The 17,467-nt window shown below is 37.8% G+C and overlaps 2 protein-coding genes across 2 annotated transcripts in view; one reads left to right on the top strand and one right to left on the bottom strand.

The window, feature by feature from the left end:
- The window catches only part of LOC130222076 (gastrula zinc finger protein XlCGF57.1-like), a 622,680-nt gene that overhangs the window by 214,397 nt on the left and 390,816 nt on the right, over positions 1-17,467 (top strand). The window lies entirely within an intron of this gene.
- Positions 1,377-13,680, bottom strand: LOC130222641 (NACHT, LRR and PYD domains-containing protein 3-like). Its single transcript, XM_056455171.1, is given in 8 exon segments — positions 1,377-1,986; positions 2,163-2,209; positions 3,032-3,205; positions 6,954-7,127; positions 8,127-8,327; positions 11,243-12,114; positions 12,117-13,003; positions 13,608-13,680. Coding segments are annotated over 8 exon segments (2,955 nt in total). The 3' UTR covers positions 1,377-1,459.

The following is a 17,467-nucleotide window of genomic DNA, read 5'->3' as shown; positions in this document are numbered from 1 at the left end:
TTATTCTTTGAGCTTAATACCGTGGGTCAGTCTTGCTCTTGAAATTTTACGGACAAAAAACATGATGAGGTTTGATAAACAAATGTTTTTAATTTCAGAGAATAGTTTGAAAGAAAAGACCGATATAAAGTTTTACGGATCTGTGTTCAAAGCTTGGAACTTTTTTAAATTAGAGCAGAGGACACATTATGGGCTTAATGAACCACTTTTTCATAATCCATGGTTGTATAAAAAGATCAATATGTCAAAGAAAGACATTGACAACTTTGCTTCTGCAGGAATGACTAGAGTTGGAAATTTGTTGAATTTATCAGAAAGAAAGTGGTGTTCAGCACAGCAAATCATCAGGAAAGATAAAAGTAGATCAGAAAGAATAGTGGGAAATATTGTGAAAAATGTAAAAAAAAATTTCCTCAATTCTTATCAGATTATATATTAGAATCCGTGTCAAATAACTTCACGGAAGTCTTTTTTCCAGAAATGCATGTAACGCCAAAAATAGAACAGTTTGAAAATAATAATGATGATGATGTTAACTTGCTTCCATCTTTTAAAAGTGAAAAAAGTCTTCATTTTTCTACAACAAATAAGCGAGTTTTATATAATATTTGTGTAAAGTTTTTCTTTACCAGACAGTTAAAAGGAAGAAAAGATACAAAATGGAGATCTTTGTTGTCTGAATCTGAAATTATTTCGCCCTCTTGGCGTTTATTATACAAAAACCCTCTACCAACAAGGTCTGGTGATTTGCAATGGCGAATCTTGCACTGTTCTTTGCTAACAAGAATGTTTTTGTTTAAATGCAATTTTTCAGATTCTTTTGTCTGTTCTGTGTGTAATAAACCTGATGACGTTTTTCACGTTTTTTATGAATGCTGTAAACTATTGCCACTTTTTAATATGCTTAAAAGGATTTTTAGCAGGTTAGGTCTTAATTTTACAAATACAATGTTCATTTATGGTCATAAGTACTCTTTTAATAAAAAAGAGATTTGTACTTTTTCCAACTTTATGATTGGCCAGGCAAAATTAGCTATCTGGAAGGCATACAGAGCTGACTTGGAAGATCAGAAAGTTAATGTAATTAATTTGTTCAAAGCTTTTATAGAATCAAGAATTTGTTTAGAATATTAATATTATCAAATGAACAGTGATGAATTAAGTTTTGAAAAAAATGGTGTATTAACAAAGGTTTTGTATTTATGGAAGACAATAACATTTTTTTTTTTTGACTGGGATGAAGATAAAACTTTTGAGTTTATAAATGAAATGTTTTTAATTGTACATATTGTAAAATAAATAGCTTTTTAAAATAAAAAAAAAAGTCTCTCTCACACACACACACACACGATCTCTCTCTCACTCTCTGTCACACACACACACACACACACACACACACACACACACACAGCTGCTGACTGCTCCTGCAGAGGATTGTGGGTAAATCTCTCGTCAGTCTTCATCTCAGTTTCACTGATGATCCAGAATAATAAAGCCTAAACCCAGGCCAGAGCGGCTCAGTGAATGTGGTCTGGACTGAGTGGATGAGGCTCATTGTGTCTCTATAGATGTTGTAGAAGATCAGAGTTCCTGCACTGTGATCCACAAACACTCCTATTCTCCTGCTGAGCCGCTTCACTGGAAGACGAGTGTGTGTGTCATTGTGTGAGAATGAGAAACTGGAGGAATCACAGATCAAACTCCAGGACTGAGCATTAGATCTAAACCAAGACTCATAACCTCGTCCCTTCCTCCTGATGCTCTTATATGACACTGATATACACACATCATCTCCACTCCAGTCAATCTCCCAGTAACAGCGTCCACACACACTCTCTCTGCACAACACCTGAGGACAATATTCAAATCTGTCTGGATGATCAGGATACGGCTGATTCTCCCTCACACGCTTCACCTCTCTGTTCTCCTCAGACAGAATGAGAAGAGTGTGTGCTGTGTTTGGATCCAGTGTGAGGAAACAGACATCTGAACACAAGAACACACACATTTATAACCACAGCTGTGTGCGTGTGTGAGAGAGAGAGAGAGAGAGAGAGTGTGTGTGTGTGTGAGAGAGAGAGAGAGAGAGAGAGTGTGTGTGTGTGTGTGTGTGTGTGTGTGTGTGTGTGCGTGTGTGTGTGTGTGTGTGTGTGTAGTCCTACATTTGCGTGGTCCTGCTGTAATCCTCGCGTCTCCTCCATGATCCAGACTGTAAACACACACAGATGGAGAGAATGAGCTGTTTAGTTTCCCCCTCAGCTAATAAGCTAAAGCTAGCACTGAGCTGCTCAGCTACACGCTCCAAACTCTTCAGCTAAAACACACAACACTTGTTGGTTCCAGCCGGGATGCACAATGAATCTAACACAGTGCGTTCTTTTCCTCTGCTGTTGGTGAAGCGAGCGCAGATACTGCTCATGTTGATGGAGACACCCTGCTGCAACATTCATTTATTACAGTGATCAGACTTAGCTTTGCCATCGTTCTTCAGCACATGCAGCCTTTGAGCACATGTTGCAGTCCATCTCTAAACTATGTTCAGATTATTAAAGCTGCTCGCCAGCGCCCAAGTTCCTGACAGATTAGCAAGTGAAAAATACACATGTGTGCACAGAGAAGAGGAATCCAGATGTTGATTTTAGAACAAGAGTCTGAACATTAATCCAAGTGTCTGATTCCAGAATCTGAATCCATCTTCAATCCCCAACCCTATTCCTGACCTGATATTGGAGGATTCTTCAGCACAAATGGAGGAAGAAGTTTCTCTGCTCAGCTCAAATGCTGAAACTGTACAGTGTGTCTCGCTTAATGTCACAACTGAGCCAATCCACTCCAACATTTACAGAGGAGATTCATTTTACACTCAATGATTTGCTCTTCATAGACATGACTGGAATACTCTACAAGCTGTATCTTCTGTCTGTCCTCACCCCATAACCCTCACAGAAAACTGAAGATCAGAAAAGAGCTTTCTAGTGTCTTTTTAAAGCCATTCAGTGGAAAAGCACAAGGCCAGTGATGCTCCACATACTTGAGTTTGTCCAGTGTGTAGTTTGGATCCTCCAGTTGTTCAGAGAGCAGCTTGACTCCTGAATCTCCTGGATGATTGTAGCTCAGATCCAGCTCTCTCAGGTGTGAGGGGTTTGAAGTCAGAGCTGAAGACAGAAAACCACAGCCTTCATCTGTCACCATACAGCCAGACAATCTACAAACACAGCAATAGTCCACATCACACAGTTGGACAATCACACATCTCTTTGTGTTGTGAAGATGCTGACTGCTGTTTCTGCTCATGTCAACAGCAGTGATGAACACACACACACATCCTGATTAGCTCTCCTTATTGATCAAGCCCTCACATCAGCAAACACACTCACACACTCAACATCATCTGTAGAACTGTATATCAACATAAATAAAATCACACCCCTGCACATTTGGGCTCCACATCTGGTAAGACTTAAGGGCTGTTCACACGGAAAGTGATGTTGAATGTTGACACCCACAGACATAGTTACAACCTGATAAAGTTTTCAAAAAGTGAGCTAAGACTGCATATTTGGAGAAATCTCTATAAAAGGTCTTCAAATCTGATTTAGATTTAAAGGAATTGTTTTTCATGTCTAAAATATGATTTATTCTTGTGTTTAAAGCTTTTGTCATTACGCTACTTCAGTGTCTCAGACTCATTCACAAATGATTATTAAATGCTGGATTAATGCACAAGAGAGTTTGGCCAACACGTTTTAGAGCATTTCAAATATAGATTATATGTGCACGCTGTATAAGTGCACATACAGTATGGAATAAAATCACTGTCATTAATATTTCGTGCGTAAATAAAATTCACGCATCCGTAATTATAAAATCGTAAAGGAAAACGAAGCGTACTCGTAATTTTACGAGGCTACAATTTCAAAATCTGCGATTAGAACAGATACAGATACGACATTTTGTTTTTCTGTTTGTTTATGACTGATAAATTTACGATGGGTGTACTTTACAAACACGAATTACAGTTTCTCCACGGACACGAAGTCCTGATTACGAGTACGAATCAAACAGCGAGACTTCACTGTCAAAATTACCCACAGGCATTAATAAACAAGCGAGAGTCATCGATCACAACGGCGCGCCTGCTGGACGTTCGAGCTTACACACACCGTCTCAGATAAGATTTCTGTTATTCCCTCTTTGAGAAATGTCCGTCATGAGCTGTAATAAAGGTTGAGACTCAATGAGGTCCTATTTCGCTGTGTTTCTTGGACATTTTACCGAATCAAAATTAAGAACGGGCTGAGGATAGAGAGCTAGCATAATGTCAGTTAACGTTACAGGCAGCGAGCGCAGAGTCTCTCAGTGAATCACTTAACTATAACATGACATATGTCACCTTTTTTAAAGCCAGATCGAATATTGATCTATTATGTAATGAAGATATCAGCAAAAGGCAGTTTAAATATTTGAGGGTTTTGGCTCACCAGAAGTTTGTAACGTTAAACATTTATGAGACTATGAATCAAAATAAATAAATGTTAAATATGTGACCCCGGACCACAAAACCAGACAAGAGGGGCAATCATCTGGCACAGACCTGTATGTCATCTGAAAGCTGAATAATTAAGCCCCTCATTGATGTATGGAGAGGAGATGACAAGATCAGATATATATATATATATATATATATATATATATATATATATATATATATATATATATATATATATATTATCTTTAAATTTGTACAAAGTAAGGTATTAGTAACTATTGATATAAATGTTTGTTATGTTATTTGTTACAGTATTATCTGTTTGTTATATTACTTGATTAAACTATTAGTTACATTATATTGTATTACTATAATTAATAAACTATTACCATAAACATTTATATTACCATTTAGCTGTATACTATTCTGTGTTTCTCTCTTTCCGTGTGTGTTTGTTCTATATTGGTGAGTGTTTAATTACCACATTATATTTTGCTTATTCTGGTTTATTTAAAGTTAATTAATTGATAAGAGTAAAACTTTTCTTTGTTTTATCTACCTATACTGGATAAATCTGTCTAATTTAATTTGTGTTCTCTGGTGATCTTATAGAGTTATTTAAACAGTTAAAATAGGTGACTTAATCAACATATGTCATGTTATACTTAAGTGATTCACTGAGAGACTCTGCGCTCGCTGCCTGTAACGTTAACTGACATTATGCTAGCTCTCTATCCTCGGCCCGTTCTTCATTTTGATTCTGTAAAATTTCCAAGAAACACAGCGAAATAGGACCTCATTGAGTCTCAACCTTTATTACAGCTCATGACGGACATTTCTCAAAGAGGGAATAACAGAAATCTTATCTGAGACGGTGTGTGTAAGCTCGAACGTCCAGCAGGCGCGCCGTTATGATCGATGACTCTGGCTTGTTTATTAATGCCTGTGGAAGCGGTGACGTATTTTTGACAGTGAAGTCTCACTGTTTGATTTGTACTCGTAATCAGGACTTCGTGTCTGTGGAGAAACTGTAATTCGTGTTTGTAAAGTACACCCATCGTAAATTTATCAGTCATAAACAAACAGAAAAACAAAATGTCGTATCTGTGTCTGTTCTAATCGCAGATTTTGGAATTGTAGCCTCGTAAAATTACGAGTACGCTCCGTTTTCCTTTACGATTTTATAATTACGGATGCGTGAATTTTATTTACGCATGAAATATTAATGACAGTGATTTTATTCCATAATACAGCCGCTCAGCATAATGGAGTACAGCCCATTCTGAAAATCCAGATTTTCCTCCATTTCTCAGTCAATATAGGCAGTGTATTTTTGTGCATTTAAACAAAACAGATTTATTAAACAGAAATATTTATTACAATAATATTTTAGTCACCAAACATATTCAGAAATTGAAAGATAACACAATTAAATTCAGGCTAAATATTGCAAAAAACCTACAACATTTCAGCTGAATTCTTCCATTGTTTTGCTTCTCTTGATTTTTCCTCTTTTTTAATTTTGTATTTAATATTTTTTCCAGAACATATAAATTTGAGTGTACCAGTTTTTGGAGCTTTATCATAAGTTATTTTGTTTGATGAGCTCCAGATTTGGCTAATCTATTGTATATCCACAAATATAATATTGTAGAGCTTCCTATTTAAAATATGAATGTAAAAGAGAGATTAGTGAGGGGTGTACTTATATATGCTGAGCACTGTATATTGTTCACCCAGAGTGTTTACATGGTCACACAGCAAGTCATACAACAAGCATTTAGTTTGGGCTAGCTGTTGCAGATGGACATTCCTGTACACTGCCCTTGATGGGTGAGTGGGGGAGTGTCTGTTGTCTCTCCAAGTGTGAATTATTCATGACCATTGTCACTCACGCATACCGCTGAGATCAACCAAAACAAACCCAACAAATCCTAGATCGTTTGTAATGTTTTCTTTGAATGAGAGAACAGAATCATTTTCACAGAATTGTGCAGTAAATATTCCAGCCTACAAGACTGCTTACTCTAAAGTCTTGTTCAGGCACATTCAGTCTGGTTTTTGGACCTTATTTCAGCTATTTTGTCCTCTAAAACCTACTAACCACACATAATATTTATTTCTAAAAAACACAAGCATGTACACCAATATTCCTCACATATTATTGTAGCACAGTTTGTGCTGAATACAAATAAAATACATGTTGGCCAGTACTATGAAAGAAGTAGCTGAAATAAGCACAAATGTCTCGGCATGTCAAAACATCTCAGGGGTCCCAAAATCACCTCAGACCCCTGAGGGTTAACTACAGCTATAGTATGAGCAGTGTGAAACATAATTACTGATAAACCATAATTCCTGTTATCTGGGGTTTAGTATCACCCAGGGTTAACATGTTCAAGCATGAAAAGCCCTAATATGAAACTGTCTGACTGTAGTTATTGTAGAGTGGAGAATCATTTACCTCAGTGTCTCCAGTTTACAGTGTTGACTCTTCAGTCCATCAGAGAGAAGCTTCACTCCTGAATCCTGCAGGTCATTGTTACTCAGCTCCAGCTCTCTCAGGACACAGTTTGAGGATTGTAGAGCTGAAGACAAACTCTCACAAGACTGAACAGTGAGATTACAGCACTGTAGCCTGTGTAGAGAACAAACACAATATGTATTAGATTTACTGTTGGTGCTGCAGTGCATGGTGCTCAGCTATAGCACTGAGTAAATAAGTAGAGTAATGACCAAGCAGCAACCTCCCACTCTCCCTCGTGAAGCCAATACAGAAGTAACTGAAACTGCAATTCATGGAAATCCCGCTAGTCCTGGCTCCATATAGAGCAGATTTCTATTGTATACTTTACAGCAGGAAAAAAGGTGTTTACAAGAACAAATACAAAGAACCATTTTGGTTCATCTGGCCAATATTACCCTTCATGGCAACTGTGAGGGGGTGAATTTTTTTATAACTCATCCGTTTCGTTTATATTAGGTTATATTAAGTCTGCATATTTAAGGGCGTGGCCACTTGAGTGACAGCTAGGTCTCCCTGGTCGCTGTCTCGTCACCTCAGCTGATTCCGGCTGATTAGCCACTGAACTTGATGTATTTTTGTGTTGTTTATGTGGCTTTACGCAGTCAGTCGCCTTTTGGAATTATTTCCTACAAGTATCAGATGATATGGCATGCTGTGTGCACTTCACAAACCTTTCACGTGGCTTCCGTTTCCCAGGTGAGTGAAATTATATATTTGCATACCATCTCTTCTATACACAATTGTTAATTCTCCACAATTAAAGTATACAGTTTTTCCTTTTAATACAAGCAGTCAGATATATGAAGCGTTTTAATTTTAACAGCAAATTTTGATTTAGCTTTAGTCGTATTTCAGCCTTCTGAATCATTTTAGGTTTAGTCGACTACATTTCATCAGAGTTTTAAGCTGCTCTTTGGTATCTGACCACAAGATCTGCTCAATAGTTCCAGATTGCATAAGCTCTTTCATGCTGCTGATTTCTAGGCACAGTCTCTTTTCAGTAACAGATTTTATAGATTTGAGAACATCGAGAAGAGAATGACAGTGTTTCAAAAGCCCAGTGTGACCGCAGCTTTAATGTGATCTGTCTGATGTAACAAAACAAAAAACCAATCAGTCAGGTGTTTAAACTCAGACCTCAGTGTCTCCAGTTTACAGTGTTGACTCTTCAGTCCATCAGAGAGAAGCTTCACTCCTGAATCCTGCAGGTCATTGTTACTCAGGTCCAGCTCTCTCAGGACACAGTTTGAGGATTGTAGAGCTGAAGACAAACTCTCACAGCACTGAACAGTGAGATTACAGCCCTGTAGCCTGTGTAGAGAACAAACACAATATGTATGTGTTGATCTGGTGTGTTTAATAGTCTGAAGCACATCTGACTGTAGTGACTGGTTTAACTTCACCAATTAGTGAGCACATCTGGTGATTTGAGCTTTTAATAGGATTTAGGTTTATGCAACAAAAGTAAATGGCTTCCTTCAGATGTCTGAATAGATGAAGAAATATTTTTATCAAAAGACGAGAAGATCATACACAAAGGTCCACAGATGACAGACAATAAAACACATGAACAAACTAAATAATATCAATTTCCTTTAGCACATTTAAAAGCTGCATATCAACAGACAAATAAAAGCAAACAGAGATACAGAAATATAGAAAATAAATACATCTATTTAGAAGTGCCAGTGATAAGGACTGCCTCACCTGTGAATGCAAAATTTAAGGACACATTACCAGTAGACCAGTAGTCCCTGCCTTGGCTTTGTCCTTCTTCCTGTTCACCTGTCTGTCAGTTTCCCCCTCACCATTTGTCCTGTACCCTGTCATGGTTTCATTTACCTGCCTCTCCCCCATCACCCTTGTCCACTGTAACACCTCCAGCTTGCTGAACTCACTCTTGTTTTGTATTTTCCTCTAAGGATCATCTGGAATCTTCTCCTAGAAGGGAGCTATGTCATGGTCCTGGTTGTCCTGTCCTTGTACTGCTTTGTTTTCCTTGTGTTCTCTGTGTTCACCTCATGTTTTCCCCATGTTACTCTTGTTAGTTGCCCAGTTACTCTTAACCCCTTTGTTAACCTAGTAGTCTCTGTGTGTTTAAGCTCCTCTGTTTCAGTCATTATGTGTTGATCAGAGTTTGCTGTATGTGTGTATGTTTCTCTTGTCTGTGTTTTCTGCTCTTCAGCTCTGTCATTTTCTTTGTGTATGGATTTTATTTAACATTAGAACTGCACCTAGATCCACCTCTTGCATTTGCTTATATAACAGCTAAAACAATCCAATAACACCAGGTGTTACACATTTAAAATACTATAGTCATTAATAGTAAAGGGAAATATATTGGAATAAGCATTATATACATATATATATATATATATATATATATATATATATATATATATATATATATATATATATATATATATATATATATATATACACATACACTAAAGTGTTTTTATTTTTTGAGCACAGCATCAGGAATTAAGTTATTGCATCTTAACATGTACTCCTGGAGGTATGGTCATGAGGAAATAACTCCTCTCCCTCAGTCATCTTTCCATCAAGCAAGTTTCACCAGAGGTGGCAGTAATGCACCAAAACCTTTGTTGTTGAACACCGTAAAACAGGAAGAAGAAATCATCATTCTCGCCATCATATGGATTTACTTTCATCGGCTAGACACCAGCCTCACAGCTCCGTGAGTGTCGGTTTCGTCACTTATTGATCTGCAATTGGTAAATGTAGGTTGTGTGGACGCTACTGCGCTACTTTACTAACAAAATAGCTTCGCTACTAAAAAGCTATTTGATTTAAAAGTAAGCTACTTTTACATTGATTTTTACATTTGATTTGAAAGTAATACTGAGAAATGTAGTTAAGTACTAGTGACGCTACTGCCCAACACTGCATGGACACCAATAATTCGATTTTAATGTGATTAAGACAATACTGTGATTAAGAATAACCATATAAACAGCGGTTTTTGATAATCAAACTAAAGTGAAATGGAATTAAGACGTGTGGAGTATGCTGATTTTAGTCACATTTCTAAAGTGCAGTACAGACATTTAAACACATTAATTGAACTATTACCGTCATGTAGGACTTATCACGCGTTTCAAACAGGATAGTCTATACACACACACACACACACACACACGGCTGTTTGACACTCTTTGCACCTACAGAGTCAGTGCAGACCACAGACGTCAGCATCGTGAAATGCGGAGGTTTTTTCTTCCGTTCAGCATGCGGTATGAACTTCCATTAAAACAACACGCTTCCAGCAGTTCATAGATGCATCTAATATCTCGTTTGTCACAGGGGGCATGCAGGAAATGTTCCCGAATGAAAGTGAAAGTGCCAAACTACGTAAAGTCGACAAATTAAAAATAAAACACCTGAAATTACAGGAAACTCTGGAGAAAATGCGGATAGTGTGGTGACTTGATGACAATAATTGAATTATGTGCAACATGAAAGCAACTTATAATTCAAAAAGCAGCTCATGTAAACGCCTTAATCTTATTATTGTCTTAATTAGATTAAGGCAAATAACTCCATTACTGATGTCCATGTAAACGTAGTCAGTGTTACCTAATAATTATCAACATAGAGATGGGTCAAAATAGACAGAATGGAGAAAACAACATCAGTGTGATCATTCCACTCTTACCAGAAAGGACTTTTAAGGTGCTGTATCATTTTATAGCTAACTTGTGTGCAATTTCTGCTAATAGACAATGTAGTTTACTGGCTTATTTGCTGTTTCTTAAGAGATAGTTCTCCTAAACATTTACTCACCCTTAAGTGGTTCCAAACCTTTATGATCTTTTATTCTGCTTAACAGATAATAGTTTATGACAGCTGAAAACCATTAGCCATTGACCTACATGGTAGGAAAAACAACTGGTGTGTAAGTCAATGGTTACAGGCTTCTTTCTACAGGCATCTTCATTTATGTTTAACAGGAGAAACAAAGTTTGAGAAAGGTTTATAACCCCTTGAGGGTGAGTAAAAATTTGTACATTAATTTTTTGGGTAAACTATCCCTTAAACAACCACTGCCAAAACATGAATCTAAACGTTATTAAAAAACACTAAAATATTAAATAAGAAACAATTATTAATGTATTTTCAAGTGCAGATGATATCACTATTGTGCATGTTCATTAACATGATATACCATATTATTTATTTGAGAAAGAAGCACTTTGACTTACTGAGCTCTTTTGGAGGATTTGATGACTGCTGATAGTCTGATGAGACACTTGTCTGATCTCTGGAATTTCTGAAGCTCAAACTCCTCCAGCTCCTCCTCTGAGGTCAACAACACAAAGACCAGAGCAGACCACTGGGCAGGTGAAAGGCGAGCAGATGACAGACTTCCTCTACTGAGGTGAGACTGAATCTGTTTCAGCAGACTTTGGTCGTTCAGTTCATTCAGACAGTAGAACAGATTGATGGATCTCTCTGGAGACAGATTCCCTTCAAGTTTCTGCTTGATGTATGCAATTATTTCCTCTTTGCTCTGATCTCTGTCATTCTGCTGTGTCAACAGGCCTCGTAAGAGTTGTCGATTGGACTGGAGTGACAGACCAAGAAGGAAGCGAAGGTAAAGGTCCAGATGTCCATTCTCACTTTCCAGAGACTTGTCCACTGCAGTCTTCAGCAAATCAATCATAGACACATTTCTGCTTTTTTCTGCTCGATTCTTGTCGCTGTCTAGAAACAGATGTTGATAAAGCGCTGCAATGAACTCCTGAATGCTCAAGTGAAGAAAGCAGTACATGGTACCAAGAATGATTCCTGTCTCCTCCTTAAAGATCTGGGTACACATGCCTGAGCACACCGATGCCTTATAGACGTCAATGCCACAGTCTTTCAGATCGCTCTCATAGAAGATCACATTGTTTCTTTCCAGCTGCTGGAAGGCCAGTTTCCCCAGTGAAAGGATGAGGTTTGGATCCCAGGAGACATCTGGTGTGTTTTCTCCATCATACTTTCTTCTGCTCTGCTGGATCTGAAAGCGGAGAAAGTGTGTGTACATCTGTGTCAGAGTCTTGGGAGATTCCTGCAGTGTTTCAGCATTAGCCCTGTGTTTAATATGTTCTGGAGAACAGTGGCAGAAATCCAGCAGAAGACTGGGATGTGGCACATAATAAAGAGACTCTTTGATTGTTTAATGTGATCAATGATTTCTCTGGCCTGATTCTGATCTGTGAGTCTCTTTCTGAAGTACTCCTCCTTTTGGGCATCATTGAATCCTCGTATCTCTGTCAGCCGGTCGATACAGTCAGCAGGAATCTTACTGGCAGCTGCTGGTCTGCTGGTGATCCAGATGAGAGCAGAAGGAAGCAGATTTCCCTTGATGAGGTTCGTCAGGAGAACATCCAGAGAGACTGCTGAAGATACATCACGACACGTCTCATTACCAGCAAAGTTCAGAGGAAGACGACATTCATCCAATCCATCAAGGATGAACAGGACTTTGAATCGTGTGCTTCTTGTAAGGTTCAGTCCTTTAGTCTCTGGAAAAAACTGAGTTATGAGGTCTTTTAAACTTTGTCTTTCTTTCTCCTTTAAGTTCATCTCTCTGAATGGAACAGGAAATATGAAGCTGATGTCTTCATTTTCTCTTCCTTCAGCCCAATCCAGAACAAACTTTTGCACAGAGACTGATTTCCCGATGCCAGCAACTCCTCTTGTCAGGACAGTTCTGATCTGCTCATCTTGTTCAGGTGCTTCAAACAAATGTTTGCATTCAACCTGTATCTCTAGTGCCTGATGATGTCTGGAAGCAGCTTCAATCTGTCTGATCTCATGTTCAGTGTTGACCTGTTCACTCGCACCCTGAGTGATATAGAGATCTGTGTAGATGTTATTCAGAAGTGTGGAGTCTCCTTGCTGAGCGATTCCTTCAAACACACTTTGATATTTCTTCTTCAGGCTACATTTAAGCTGATAAATGAAGAACAGCTCGCCTAAACACAGGAGCAAAGAAACAGATAGATTTAGTCTTGAATAGAAACAGAAATGAGAATCTGTAAAATTATTACAAATAAAATGTATAAATAATCATCAGAATAAACCAATAGTAAAATATTCAGTGTTGTAAAAAAATCACTGTTACTCCTACTGTTGCTGTTAACGCTGAATGTAGAAATCATCTGCAGAACCCATATTTACTTTTAGGCTCATCTTCAATAAATGATTGAGTTCTTCACTCATAAAACTTCATGTTTCATTGCTAGATGATCATTGTTGAAGAATTATTCAGTGGTGTATTTGTGACGGCTGGTTGTCTCCTAACGGTTAAATAATGTTATTGCTGCCTACAACTTTCAGTTTTGAGCATATGACTGTGATTTTAATCTTCAACATAAACATCAGTGATTTTATCTGAACTATAAACTGTTCTCCCAGTACTTCTGTGTTATTTGACTGCTTGTAACTTCATTTTTGCCTTTTCAGATTTGAACGCAGCGATTTGAGGATTAATAATCATATGTGAATCACCATCATTTATAATAGATGTTGCGTGGGTGTTGAGATCCTGATCTTGTAATGATTAATCGTGCAGCTTACACTGAATGATTGATGGAGGCTTAACAAGTACCACCACATCCCCAATAACCAGGTCACGTGTCTTCCTAACCATGGGTTGTGATCATTATGAATCATGGATCAACCGTTATCAGTACACCCCTAGAATTTTCAGTCATTTTTTGCTATTTCTGTGGAGAATTTTGTAAACAATCTGCAGATAACTGTGGAAAGATTTAGGGAATATCATAACTAAAAACGTAATATACGAAATAAAATAGAACGAATTTTTAACTTAAATAATAATATTTAATGTTTACAATACAAATCCAATTAGAATTACTTAATTGGTAAACAAAGCACAAGACTCTTGTATAACAGATCTACTAAAGGACAGAAAATATGACTTTACAAACTGCACTGTAAATAAATCATGAACATTTTCATATTAGTCAACAATATTACTGAAATTAAATAACTGAATGAATATAAATGTACACACATTTACACAGTAAATAAATAAACTCAATGATGGACTAAAAATTGGTGGAAATCTGCAGGTTTTGTGTAGGTCTACCCATGAGTCTCTTACCCTCAAGAGTATCAGCAGCTTGATCTTGCTTCATCTCTCTCAGGAAGAAGAGTGTGAGATCAAGAGCTGCTTCTGTGATTCTGCTTCTGTTCTCATTAAAGTCCTTTACAAACTCTTGACTGTTTTCTTCTTGCAAGATTTTCTTAAATTTCTCCAGTTCATTCTTCAGAAATCTGATCATTTTACTCTCAAGATTCTATGATTGAAGAAAAGAGAAGAATATTTAACCAAAACATTCATTCACACACAGTTGTAGATCCACAACCGACTCAAAATACATTATAATACATGATGCTATGAGTCTGTTAAATGCTTGATTCTGATTAGCTGATGAACATTCAAAGGTTATTTTCAGATAAACACACAGCTAAAGTAGATCCAGGCAGGTTGAGCACATTACACTAAAGGGGGTCGCACACCGGACGCGCAATGCAGCACACACATGACAGCTGGAAGTATCGCACACATTCACATGTTATTAAAAATGAAATTCACAGCTACAAAGGACAAAAATAAACACAACACAGTCTTTGGATAAGATGTTTAAGAGACTAGTCCTACACACAGGAGCAGTTTAAGAACAAATACCTGACAAATGTCTGAAACACAACATCTGAACGGCTGTGGAAACCAGAGTCTAATAACATCTAAACAAAGACATCTCTGCTAAACTTGGACTGTCAGTGAAAATCTAATAGACGTCTAAGATTAGCCCTAATCTAGACTAGTCATCAAATACACATGAATGAACACATATGTCAAAAGTTTTGCTAAATTTATGTCTTTGTTGCTATATTTAGCGGCTTTGCAGACTTTCCCAGTAACAAGATGTCAAAAAAGTGACAAATCTTTTCTTTTCTGGAGTCACTGGAGATTTTGGAGACTCTGACGTGTCTGTATTGTACAGTTTCTGCTCTTCTCAATGAGCAGGGATTTCAGCCATTTCAAAGCACCAACTGTGAATTATTTAGCAGTTTTATTTCCAAACAACTTCTGGACCTCGAGAGTGTGAGGTGTTTCCCTGGTACAGTCAGATCTCTGCTTCTGTTTCAAATTTGATCAGTTTAATATTTGGCAGCAGTTATTGAACTTGTATGTTTATCATGTCAGAGAGATTACTGTACACAACATAGGTTTGGGAGGAGTCAGATTTTCCATCATGGCTAATCAATCCTTGTCACATGACTATATAAGCAGCAGCCATTACACAGCTGACAATTACAACAGATGCAGATATGCAAATTTATGCATACGTCACCTACTGACACCTAGTACATTCATAATTACAACAAAACTAGAAGTTCTTATTAAATGAGTAAAACTGACAGGGAGTCGTTTCTCTTTCTGTGTCTTCTGTCATTATGACTGGCAAACATGTCAGAGAAAACAGCTGAATCTTCAGGAGCTAACTCACGTCTCTTGTGCACATGGTAATGTTTACAGGGGCGTAATATTGGACGCTCGGTGGATTTATTGACAAAGTAGTCATGCTTGAATTTGAAATAAAAATTCAATAAGCGAGATATTTCTAAATTTTACACCAAAAAAATTATTCCGATATTATCGTTATTCAATGCATCGTCCAGCCCTACTCATGACTAATGTACATTCGTGATTATAATCATGTGTAACATTATATCTCATTATTTACAATAATATTCTCTCAACTGTCACCATTTTATAGCATAGTTCTGCAAAATAAGGTGCTTAAGCTTCAATGCGTCCTTTCTGCAAGTGATTTACTAATACTTTAAAGTGTGAATCCCTGCAGATAATGTGATATGAAATCAATTTCGCTTTGTTAAAATCATGAGAAGTTAAGTCACGATCACAAGAAAACAAGAATGAAAAAATATTTAATGCATGGCCCTTCATAGATTAAGACAGGTCAAGCAGATTCAGTTCTCTACAGTCTTGTAAACAAATATTTCTGTGTTTCAGGGAGTTATTTCAGTGACTTTAATTAATCTAAATGAGTTTTTCCCACCTGGAAGATTGACTGGAGATTATCTGTGAAGCTCTTGTGTCTCCTGTGAGTCTCGTCTCCTGAATCTGCTGACTCATATTCATCACTGTTAACAGATAAAACTACTGTAATTATACATTTAGAGGCAAACAGAGACAGATATTCATTCATTCATTTGCCTTCAGCATGGTCCCTTATTTATCAGGCGTCACCACAGTGGAATGAACTATTGCAGCATATGTTTTACACAGTGGATGCCCTTCCAGCTGCAACCCAGTACTGGGAAACATCCATACACACTCATTCACAAGACTTTAGAAAGTAGCTGTAGATAGGAATATTAAAGGGAAGAAATATTTGATTTACAGTTTATTATAACACAAAACTTTTAAGCTACAACGAATCTGAATTCAGATACATTTACTAAACAGTTTTGGCTATAAACATCTTTTATATCCACAAGAGAGGAAACGATGATGAAGAATTTGAATTGAAGCGAATAATCTATATATATATGTGTGTGTGTGTGTGTGTGTGTGTGTTTTAAATTGACTTGGAAATATAAAATTATGATTTACTAAAAATACTCTGAGAAAGAAACGCTACGGTTACTAAAGTAACCCTTCGTTCCCCGAGGGGGGGAACGGAAATGCTATGTGGAAACTTCCACTATGGGGATTTCGTCAGAATCCAATCATCTGAAAGAGTATAAAAACGGGCCAATGAAATGCCAATGAGTTGGCAGCGTCAGCGTGCACAGCTGGCGTCAATGACAATCAGTCATGCTATAAAGACGCAGCCAGTGCCATGCTCGACATCCTTTTCTAGCTGAAGAGACTTTCACGCTCAACAGCTAAGGGACAATCGTTGTGGCGAAGGAACATAGCATTTCCGTTCCCCCCCTCGGGGAACGAAGGGTTACTTTAGTAACCGTAGCGTTCCCCTTCGGATGGGGAACTCCAATGCTATGTGGAAACTTCCACTATGGGGAAATCTATGGAAAACGCCACAACGAAAGAACCTTACTGCGTCCCTGGCGAAGGGTGTGCCACGCAGTAGAGTGAGCGCACCTACAACGCCCCGAGACACAGTCTTCCAACGTGTCCCCTGGCCCTCACTTACCTGTTCAGAACAGTTATGTTTTTCGGGGAGTCGCAATAACCCAGTAAAATAGGTTTTGATACGACAGTACGTTGGGAAAGCGTTCAGTCCCGATAGGGAGGACGCTGCGGAGCTCACCTGTTACCCAGAGGGGAGACCTGGTGACAACCTATGGACTAGCCCAGAGATGGGGAGTCCTTGCATAAGGATGGTTAGCGGGGAGGGAAGACACGAGCCTGCCCT

This window comes from Danio aesculapii, chromosome 4, assembly GCF_903798145.1.
Source record: "Danio aesculapii chromosome 4, fDanAes4.1, whole genome shotgun sequence".
Taxonomy (NCBI): domain Eukaryota; kingdom Metazoa; phylum Chordata; class Actinopteri; order Cypriniformes; family Danionidae; genus Danio; species Danio aesculapii.
This window is presented reverse-complemented; position numbering and strand designations above follow the sequence as displayed.